Below are 11153 nucleotides of genomic sequence, written 5' to 3'. Positions count from 1 at the left end.
GGAAGCCCGACACGACAGAATTCTCCCCGCCCTATTATCTTATTTCGAAAGACCCAAAGGTAAATGCTTCCAAATTGAACCAATAGTAGAAAGTCGGGATAAATCAATGCCATGTTCATGTTCAGTTCTCTTTCGTTACAAAAGAAAACGGATTAGAGCCTTAAAACAAAAGGGAGCGGAGGCAGGGGGTAAGAAATTCAATAAACAGGAAATTCAAAATGTTTACGGACCTTAAGAATTAAGATGTAAATTTGTAGGTGTGTTTCACCCCCGGGATTTTGACGAATCCCAAAGTTCGTGGGCTGCTGCGAAATTTAATTATTTGGAACTGGTTAAATGTTACCCTGACCTCAACTAACATTTGGGTTGGACTTTTTTCCAGGAACCAGGGGACTTGGATACCAGATGAGGCCACCTCCTCCTCTCCCTGCTCTTCCCGCAGGGACAACGCCTGCCAGGTGCTGGGGACTTGGATCCTGGCAGGAGGCCGCGCTGTCAACTACTGGCAGGATCCCAGATCAACAGATCGGCGCTCGGAGCACTTCCTCGCGGGGCCCCCCCCAGCCGCACCTGCGCACCTTTCGCCTGGGGGGGTACCTCGGGGGCGGGGCTGCGGGAGCGCACGCCCCCTGCGTCGTGACGTCACAATCCCGGCGCCCTGGAGCCAGCCGTTAGCAACCTGCCTGGCTACGGTCTCCCGGTCGCTGCCGCCCCCCGCCGGCTCCTCCTTTCCAATCCTGCGCTGCCGGCGCTGGGCCGGGCCGGGGGAAGGACCCAAGGGGACCCAGCGTGTCCCCACGGCGGCTGCAAGAGGACTAAGCATGGATGGCAGCCGGAGAGGTAAAGGGCAGCTCCGGCAGGGCCGGGTCCCGGCGTGGGTTGGGCTGAGCGGGTCAGAGCAGTTCCTGGGGCGCTTCCAATCCGGTTTTTAGCCGCCAGCATGGTCCCGGGCGTAGCCCAGTCCTTGAGCAGAGGCCCTGTTTGCCGGACTCACAAATCTGTTCCTTTGATCAGAATTCGTCTCCCTGAAACCAGGGAAGCATGGTCCTGAACTCGGGGTCTTGCAGCCTGGTTTAGCCGCGGTAATTCCGAGGCGGAGGAACCACATCCCTGGGCCGTAAAATCAAGCCCCACTGCTCCGCAGAGGCGATTCTCGGTTCCTTCGTCTCTTGAACGTGGGAAGGAAACACCGATGTGCCTTAGAGTTTTTGAGGATGCACCACAGATGCATCGGAAGCACTTGGCGCATTTCAAGCGTACTACTCAGTAAATACGAAGTCGCACGTTCAGTAACTAACTCCCTCCCCCCAACTATTGACCCTAGACTCCTCTAACTTGCATGTTAATACTGATCCTCTAGGAATTGCGTTAAAACGTGGATTATGCTTCATTAGGTCCACAGGCTGGAAGGAACACTGAGATTTTACGTTTCTAACCAGTTTTAGTGTCAAAGGACCAATTTATAACCACTATGCACCTGCTTCTGACTGAGTGTTCGAAGTGGACATAATGGTAGAATGATTGGGACCATATAACCTTAAATATCTACAAATCGGACCAATCCGAGTAATTCTCATCTTCACACTAAGTATTATTTCCTCAAAAGGCAAATTGGCAGTCTCCAGATGCGCCCCTCCAACCTTCTCTTTCCATGTTCTTTACTTAAAAGAGTACCTGTAAGCCAGCCTGCTAGTCGATTCTTTTAAATTAGGTCTTGCTTTGAATATGAGTGTGTTTATTATGTAATCATTGATTAAAATAAGTGCTATTCTGAATGCAGACGGTAACTATCCATTGCCCAGCACTATATAATCCAACACTTTACCAATCAAAAATGGGGAAAAGGCAAGCCAAAATGTGTTTATGGTTTTACAACATAAACTAACATTAAGCCCATGCTGTGTACCAGGAATTACTCCCTGAATTACCATATTTAATTTACAAAAACATCTTGCTGGATAGATAGTACCCTTATTGCACAGTGAATAAACAAGAAATCATAAGTAACTTGCAGGTCACAATAACCCCCAGAACGATTTGAACCCTGGTATTAAGACCCTAGAGTCAATGCCTTTCTTACTATCTCATGGCAGGGGTGAGGACATGGAAAAGGGATGTATGTAAAATGTAGAATCTAATAGTCCTTGTTAATTCTCAGTATTTGTCTATTGAATTTTTAGAGAGTGATTTTTGCAATAGGGCTTATCTGCTTGCTGGAGAGACAGAGACAGAAAGTGAGAAATCACCACGCCCCCCCCCCCCCAGGAGGGATGACTACACCACAATCCCTTCTTCGGCATTCTCCTCTCAGGATTTTAGGCATGCACACACAAGCACATGGCATGAGCTTTAAGCCACTGGGTCCGGGACTTGTTGTGGTCAACTGCATGAGAGTCCAGCGACGTAACCATTATGCCATCTGTTGGTCCCTTTAATTATTTTTTTAATTATTTTTTAAATTAGGTTCTTATCAAATATATAAAGGGTTATATTTTTATAACTTAACCAATTTCATTAGCTTAATTTTTAGGCTATTACGTATAATAATATTAAACATTAGTGTTGGTTTTGCATTTTAAAAGTAAATATAATATTCGGCAAGTTTCTGGGCCAGTCTTCATATACTTTAAATTAGTCTTAGTAGGAAACCATAAGTAATTTTAACCAAAGCTAAAATACTTAATTGAAAAATAGATTTCTTAGATTTCATTGGGAGCAGATCATAAAATATTAAAACACTTTAAAAAGTATCAGTTGGGACCAGCAATTGGCATAATGGCTATGCCGCTGGACTCCCATGTAGTCGACCATGGTTCGAGTCCTGGACCCAGTGGCTTAAACTCATGCTAGGTGCATGTGCATGCGTACCCAAGATGCTGAGAGGAGAATGGAGGAAAAGGGATTGTGGCATGGCCATCCCCCTGGGGAGTGATTTCTCGCTTTCTGTCTCTCTGTCTTTCTGGCGAGCGCACACGCCCTATGGCAAAAACCTCTCCAAAAAAAAAAGTATCAGTCATTTTTGTCTTACTGTAAGCACATTTTAGATATTGTTTCAGAAGACAAACCTTCCCAATGATCATGTAGAAAGAGTACTAGCCTGGGCCAACCAGTGGTGTGGTAGTTAAGGCAGCTAAGGGGCTGGTAGGTGGCATGGTGATTGAGGCACCAGACTTTCACATGGCTAACCAAAGTTTGAGTCCCAGACCTGGTGACTTGCTTTCTCCCATTCTCTTTCTCTCTGGTCAAATTAAAAACAATAATAATAAATAAAATTAAATAAATCTTTTTTTAAAAAAAGAGGAGGGGGCAGCTGGATCCCAATTAGTCTACTGTGCGGTTCAAGTGCCAGACCCAGTGACTTGAAAAACACTGGTGTGGGACCAGCAGATGGCGTAATGGCTACATCACTGGACTCCCATGTAGTTGACTGTGATTCGAGTCCCAGACCCGCTGGCTTAAACGCATACTGGGCGCGTGTGTGTGCTTGCCCAAGATCCCGAGAGGAGAATGGAAGAGAAAGAATTGCAGCATGGCCATCCTCCCTGGGGGGTGATTTCTCGCTTTTTGTCTCTGTCTCTCTCTGTCTGGTGAGTGCATGCACCCTATAGCAAAATATCTCTCCAAAAAAGAAAAATGCTGAGTGTATGTGCATGCCCAAAATCCTGAGAGGAAAACAGAAGAGAAGGGATGGCAACATGGCCATCACTCCTCCCCTCCACATACCCACTTTCTCAGTTTCTATTTCTTGTGAACATAGAAGCCCTACAACAAAAACATTAAAAAAAAGAAAAGAAAAACCTGGAAGAGTACCAACCTGAAAAACAGTAAATATTGTTTGTAATTTTTGCTAACAAACTAGGTGATTTTCAGTTAGTCACTTTACTTCCCACAGCCTTACCTTATGTGTAAAATGGGGGCTTGAACTAGATAACATGTAATATGTTTTTCCAGCTTTGTGTGGGGTAAAGGGGGAGAAAAGATTGAGAATATTAAATTGTCATCCACTTTATTAGTAATCAATGATATTTGGGGAAAACAGGAAACCTATTAGTGTAAATAATTGAAAGTAGTTTGGAAAAAAAAAAATCAGTTTGTCCCCTAGAGGCACTTACCAATCCCAAACCTCTGGTATTCTTGGGAAAACCTGCCACTAGAAGCATCTTCACAGTGCCTTTCCTTCTGGCTATCTTAGTAAAATCAAATTGTGTAGGAAACTGGGCAGCTCTGATATACCGACAAAATCTCTAAGACCTTCAACTTTGTGGAGAGAATACTAGTTTTCATACAGTTAAAGATGGTTTTCTTTTTTCCTAACATTTGGTTTGAGGCTACTTTTCCATGCCCTTTTGAGTCATTCTGAATCCAACCAGGTGACAGAAACCATAAAGTGATTGAAACAAGAAAAATGTAAAGAATTGTTAAACTATCATAAAAATAGTAGTTATAAAACACAAACTGAACATCCCTAAATCCAAAAATCCAAAATCTGAACCACTTTTAAAACGTGCTAGTTTTGAGTGCCAACATGATCCCACAAGTTGAAATTTCCACACATTTAAAATGATGCAGTGCAAAAATGTAGTATAAAATTAGGCCATTCCCATAGCACAGCAGTTACACACTGCACAGAGGAAGCCAAATCCACATGTCTTACCCAGGTTCAAGTCCCAACCCCAAGGACATCACACCATATTTGGAGTGCCCAGGATACTGGTAGGATGCAGAACTGGTAGAATAGAGATTACAGTATGACTGGACCCTGTTGATGGGTGCACTTTATCTTGCATGTGCACCTCTGGCATTAAAAAAATTCAACAGGGACCAGCAGTTAGCATAATGGCTGTGTTGCTGGACTCCCATGTAGTGGACCGCAGTTCTGGTCTCGGACCTGGTGGCTTAAAACTCAAGCTGGGTGCATGTGTGTGCGCACGTGCCCAAAATCCCAAGAGAATGGAAGAGAAGGGATTGCAGCGTGGTCATCCCCCCGGGGGGGGGGGTGATTTCTTGTTGTCTGGCGAGCCCATGCGCCCTATAGCAGAAACCTTTCCAAAAAAAGAAAAAAATTCAACAAAATCTAAAAATAACAATAAAATTACTTTCAGGCTTTATGTATGAGGTGCATAGGAAACAATGAACTTTGTGCTCATACTTGTGTCCCATCCCAACATATCTCATTATGTATATTGTAAATTATCAAAAATCTGCTGGTCCTGAGCATCTACTCAGCCTGTATTAAAAAAAAAAAAAAAACCCTAGAGATAAAGGAGAGTACTCAAGGAAGGACAGATTTGAAAGGGGGACTTCCTCCTCAAGACTGGGGTTCAGACCTCATTGGAGAAGTTGTGACTATGTGTTTGCCCAAAGCTTCACTGCTGAGGGTTGACATCAGAGGCTTCCCATGCCAGAGGAAATAGTTGTTCATTAAGTTGTTTAGCCAAGCCATTAACAAATTAGCAGACAAACAACAATGGAAGTGAACTCAGGAGAGATTGTATATCTAGAGTTGCTATATATTACTGAAAAGTTCACTTTTCAACAAAGAACTTAAGCTGATTCAAAGAAATACAAAAGTGTGACCCATACAGAGAAAACAACGCAGGACCAGAAACTGCTTGTGAGAGGCCCTGACAAATTATGTTTATTTCTCCCTTCAGTTCTGTTATTAATATGACATTAATCTCTAGGAATATTAAAAACTAATGAGTTTATGTGTTGTCGTATATTTGAAGATAAATGGACAAGGAAGCATAGACGTCAGAGTGTATTTAAGTTTCATTTCTGTCCTTATTACCATGTTATGCTAAAGAGAAGCTGGTTTGGTACCTGGGGGCAAATCTGAACTCTTGTTCTCAGTTACCTCCCATAGGTGGGAAAATGGGAGATATGAGTTCCAGCCTCTGTGTCATTCTCTCAATGTAATTCTTTCAACTTCTCTGGCTATACCTGTTTTTCCTTTTACTGTGACCTGTAGAGAGACAGACAGACTTTCGGATGGAATTTGGAGGAATAAACCTCATGCAGTTGAGATTTCTTAGTCTGATTCATATACTGTAGTGACTTAGAGGGGTTCAAATACTGAGCAGTTTATATTGATCAAGAGAGTGTAATGGTTAAGACTCAAGAACCAGACTGCCTACGTTTGACCCCAAATCTGTCACGTTTTAGTTATTAATCTTGGGAACATTACAAGCTTAGCCTCTTTGTGCTTCATCTGTTCTATTCTTGTTCTTAGCTAAAAGACCAAGAAGCAGTGCTTCATCTATTCTCATCTATAAAGTAGGAAGAATAATGCTTAGAATATTGTTGTGAGGATTAAATTAATTTATACTGAGGAATGCTTAGAACAATGCCTGGTATGGTTTGTACTCAGTAAATTAGCATTTTAATTACAAATGAAGAAAATTAACTCGAACTAGTTTAAGATAAAATGGGAATTCTTTTTCACTCATGGGAATAAACAAAAGCCCAGGGAGGGTAGAGCTGTAAACATAGTAGCCCCCAGGTGCTCAGCCAGTGTTACCAGGAATCTCCTTCAGTCTTGGTTCCACTTTCCTCTATTTGGGCTTCATTCTCAGAACTGCCACTAGCCTTTGGTTTAGAAAGCCCAGTGAGAAAGTACTTTTCCTAGTGTCTATGGCTACAAAATTTTTTCTGGTTAGTAGTATGAGTGAATAAAATTTTAAACAAATCTGGAAGTTAAAAGATGTTAGTTTTGGGGGTTTGTTTGCGTTTTTGTTTTGTTTTGTTTTTTCAGTTTTTACTATAGGGCACTTGTGCTCCCTGAAGAGAAAGAGGAAGAGTGAGAAATCACCCCCCCGGAGGATGGCCATGCTATAGTCTCTTCTCCTCCAGTCTTTTCCCAAAATTTTGGTCATCCACACATGTACCCAGAGTGATTTTCAAGCCACCAGGTCTGGGACTCCTAACTGTATAGTTGGCCATGTGGGATCCAGTGCCTTTACCTCCATACCACCTGCCAAGCCCTAAATTTTTTATTTAAAAAAATATTCAATATTTTTGTTTCTGTGAAAATGTTTGATTTATACTAATTAATGTTTTATTGTTGTTAAAAGTCAGAGCAACCTCTGTCCTTCCCAGATATGGTCCACCATGCCTATTTAAAGGACACTTGAGCACCAAAAGTAATGGTAAGTAAGGTACCTAAAATGATAGCCTTGTTAAAAGTTCAATTAAGGATTTCTTTTATTTCAAAATTATATCACATGATGAAAAGTACTTGATTTAACAAATAGTTGAACTTTCTATTACTAATTATAATTAAATAAAAGACTTTTTGAGATTAGAGAAATTAGGAGTTCATGATTTTGAACTATTATTGTGCCTTGGATGTTGATTTGGCTGCCTTTTGCTCCCTGCTGCAGCCCAGCTCTACTTTGCCAGCAGGTTATCCTGATTTAAGCCTTGCTTGCCTTGTTAAGAGGGTGATTAACAACAACAGCAAAAGTAAATAAATTTAAAAAGTTAAAAAATAAAGGATAGGGACCAGCAGTTGGTGTAATGGTATGTTGCTGGACTCCTGTGTAGTCAACTGCAGTTCGAGTCCCAGACCTGGTGGCTTAAACTCACGCCAGGTACGTGTGCATGCGTGCCCAAAATCCCGAGAGGAAAATGGAGGAGAAGGGATTGTGGCATGACCATCCCCCTAGGGGGTGATTTCTCGTTTTCTGTCCTTCTGGCGAGTGCACATGCCCTATAGCAAAAACCTCTCCAAAAAAAAAAAAAAAGATGGTGATTAACAGGTATTAAAGACATCACTGAAAGGGAAAGCCATGCAGAGATAGAGAGTATCTGGATAACGCATTTCTATCAGGTGTGAGCAAATGCTTACAGGCCTCTTTATCCAGCCAGATTTCCAGGTCCTGTGATATTCTGTACTTCTCTAATGTTGGTTTTATAATTACAGTTTAAAAGTTACAAGTCTGAAGGCCATTCATACGGGTAAAACGTGACACTTTACAAAGCTGGCCTGCACGGAAAGGTTCCAGATTGGCCCTGGAGACAACTTGAGTATGCTGGACATGTGTGTGCCCATGATCTGGGGCTGGCAGGGACTCGGAGTAGATCCAAGGCATCCAGATCTTCTTGAGAGTGCTGTCTCTCTGTCTCCTCCATACCACCTGCCAAGCCCTAAATTTTTTATTTAAAAAAATATTCAATATTTTTGTTTCTGTGAAAATGTTTGATTTATACTAATTAATGTTTTATTGTTGTTAAAAGTCAGAGCAACCTCTGTCCTTCCCAGATATGGTCCACCATGCCTATTTAAAGGACACTTGAGCACCAAAAGTAATGGTAAGTAAGGTACCTAAAATGATAGCCTTGTTAAAAGTTCAATTAAGGATTTCTTTTATTTCAAAATTATATCACATGATGAAAAGTACTTGATTTAACAAATAGTTGAACTTTCTATTACTAATTATAATTAAATAAAAGACTTTTTGAGATTAGAGAAATTAGGAGTTCATGATTTTGAACTATTATTGTGCCTTGGATGTTGATTTGGCTGCCTTTTGCTCCCTGCTGCAGCCCAGCTCTACTTTGCCAGCAGGTTATCCTGATTTAAGCCTTGCTTGCCTTGTTAAGAGGGTGATTAACAACAACAGCAAAAGTAAATAAATTTAAAAAGTTAAAAAATAAAGGATAGGGACCAGCAGTTGGTGTAATGGTATGTTGCTGGACTCCTGTGTAGTCAACTGCAGTTCGAGTCCCAGACCTGGTGGCTTAAACTCACGCCAGGTACGTGTGCATGCGTGCCCAAAATCCCGAGAGGAAAATGGAGGAGAAGGGATTGTGGCATGACCATCCCCCTAGGGGGTGATTTCTCGTTTTCTGTCCTTCTGGCGAGTGCACATGCCCTATAGCAAAAACCTCTCCAAAAAAAAAAAAAAAGATGGTGATTAACAGGTATTAAAGACATCACTGAAAGGGAAAGCCATGCAGAGATAGAGAGTATCTGGATAACGCATTTCTATCAGGTGTGAGCAAATGCTTACAGGCCTCTTTATCCAGCCAGATTTCCAGGTCCTGTGATATTCTGTACTTCTCTAATGTTGGTTTTATAATTACAGTTTAAAAGTTACAAGTCTGAAGGCCATTCATACGGGTAAAACGTGACACTTTACAAAGCTGGCCTGCACGGAAAGGTTCCAGATTGGCCCTGGAGACAACTTGAGTATGCTGGACATGTGTGTGCCCATGATCTGGGGCTGGCAGGGACTCGGAGTAGATCCAAGGCATCCAGATCTTCTTGAGAGTGCTGTCTCTCTGTCTCTGTCTCTCCTGCTCATGGAAGAAATAAATGAATAAACAGAAAGTTAGAATTCTTGAGATTTTAGGCGAAATAATTGAAAATCTTTTCTCCCCTTATTTACATGAAAAGTCTTTGATACGGTGATCTACAAATGAAGGAAAGATCACAAATGGTTATCTGATTTCTTTATTTCTATTTGAGTGTGTGTGTGTGTGTGTGTGTGTGTGTGTGTGTATATCCAGGATCATAAACTTTGAAGAATACTTTTTAATAAAAATTTTAAACTAGATTTAAAATATACATACAAGGAAAAGGATAAAAACAATATGTAAAGTTTTCTGGTTTTTTGGTTTTGGGTTTTTTTTAAAGTAAGAATGTATATGTGGAACTGGGATAAATTCGGTAGTTATGAGTGTGCCATTGTTCACATTCAAACTGCTTCTTTTATCAGCAGTGTGATCATAAAGACCTAACTCGTATCTCTGAGCTTTAGTTTCCACTAGATAAGTTTATATGTGGAGAGAGTTTAGAACAATGCATAGCAAATGATACTCATTAAATAATGTTTTTAGTAGTAGTGTCAAGTTCATACTTAATATATATGTGTTCGTTATGCATAGACTTTCCTTGGAGGATGCATTAAAAAGGTAGAATATATTTCTGGGAAAGGACACTAAAGATCAAGGTAGCAAAGTCACGTACTCTTCAGTCACTATATGCTGTTTTAGCTGTTGTATTTTTTTTTTTTAACCACATGCATGTATTCTCAAAAATTATGTTTAAAAAGTTATGCCAACATTTACATTTTATACCTGTATATAGTGCTCAACTATTTCTAAGATTTCTCTTAAACAATTTAGATGAGAGTCAAGGAGTTTAATGTCATAGAATTTCTTAACATAGTTGTAATACTTTAGAAAGATGGCAATAAATTGATTTGGGGACCAGCAGGTGGCATGGTGTTTAAGGCACTGGACTCCCACATGGCCTACAATTATTCAAGTCCTGGACCCAGCTGCTTGAAAATCATATCAGGTGCATGTGCATGTGTGTCCAAAATACCAGGGGAGAGAAACAAGGAGGAGGAATTACCATATGACCATCTCCCCCTGGTGAGGGGGTCGACTTCTCACTTTCCCTTTCTTTGTCTCTCTCTGGCAAGTACAGGTGCCCTAGAGCAAAATGAAAAAAATTTGTAGATCTTATTTTCAGGTATAGAGTTAGATATATGCCTCCCAGAATACAATCTTTCTATAAGATTATGAGTTTTGACATTTGTTTAATTTCTCAAACTCCATGAATTGTTCAAGTATTCGCCATCAGTAGCATTATTTTATAATCAAGTGGCTAAATGTTTTTAGTTATAAGATTGAAAGCTGCGGGTCAGCAGTTGGTGTAATGGCTATGTCGCTGGACGCCCAGGTAGTCGACCACAGTTCGAGTCCCAGACCCAGTGGCTTAAACTTATGCCAGGCACATGTGCATACGTGCCCAAGATGTGGAGAGGAGAATGAAGGAGAAGGGATTGCAGCATGGCTATCCCCCCTCGGGGGTAATTTCTCACTTTCTGCCTCTCTGTCTCTCTCTGTCTTTCTGGCAAATGCACATGCCCTATAGTAAAAACCTCTCCAAAAAACAAAAACAAAAAAGATTGAAAGCTGTTGAAAAATAGTTTTGTAAATGTAATACAAGATTATACTCTGGAATCTCTTCCCTAAACTCCCAGACTTGTAAAATTTTTTCTTGGAAAGAGTTGAATACAGTCAAAAATTCATTAATGTTATTCTTGGAAAATGAAGGCCAGCACATTCAGCATCACAAAGCGATGATGTCAGTGTCTGCGGTTGAATTTCAGAATATTTTATGAGGAGAGTGAGGGAAA

General features: G+C 41.0%; 1 protein-coding gene across 6 annotated transcripts in view; it reads left to right on the top strand.

Moving 5' to 3' along the window:
* Nucleotides 1-651: 651 nt before the first annotated feature.
* The window catches only part of SPATA7 (spermatogenesis associated 7), a 46818-nt gene continuing 36316 nt past the window's right edge, over nt 652-11153 (top strand). For 2 of the 6 annotated variants that reach the window (XM_006158013.3, XM_006158015.3), the window contains exons 1-2: nt 694-840; nt 7074-7148. In XM_006158013.3, the coding sequence (XP_006158075.1) occupies nt 822-840; nt 7074-7148 (94 nt within the window). In that variant the 5' untranslated portion in view covers nt 694-821. Of the gene's footprint in view, nt 841-7073; nt 7149-8242; nt 8314-11153 lie in introns of those variants that run through there. The other 4 variants (XM_014591399.1, XM_027775502.1, XM_027775503.1 and 1 more) reach the window with 3 other exon arrangements.

The sequence above is a fragment of the Tupaia chinensis genome, unplaced genomic scaffold (assembly GCF_000334495.1).
Source record: "Tupaia chinensis unplaced genomic scaffold, TupChi_1.0 Scaffold000568_1, whole genome shotgun sequence".
NCBI classification, from domain to species: domain Eukaryota; kingdom Metazoa; phylum Chordata; class Mammalia; order Scandentia; family Tupaiidae; genus Tupaia; species Tupaia belangeri.
Note: the sequence above shows the minus strand (reverse complement) of the source record. Positions and strands in the feature narration are given on the sequence as shown.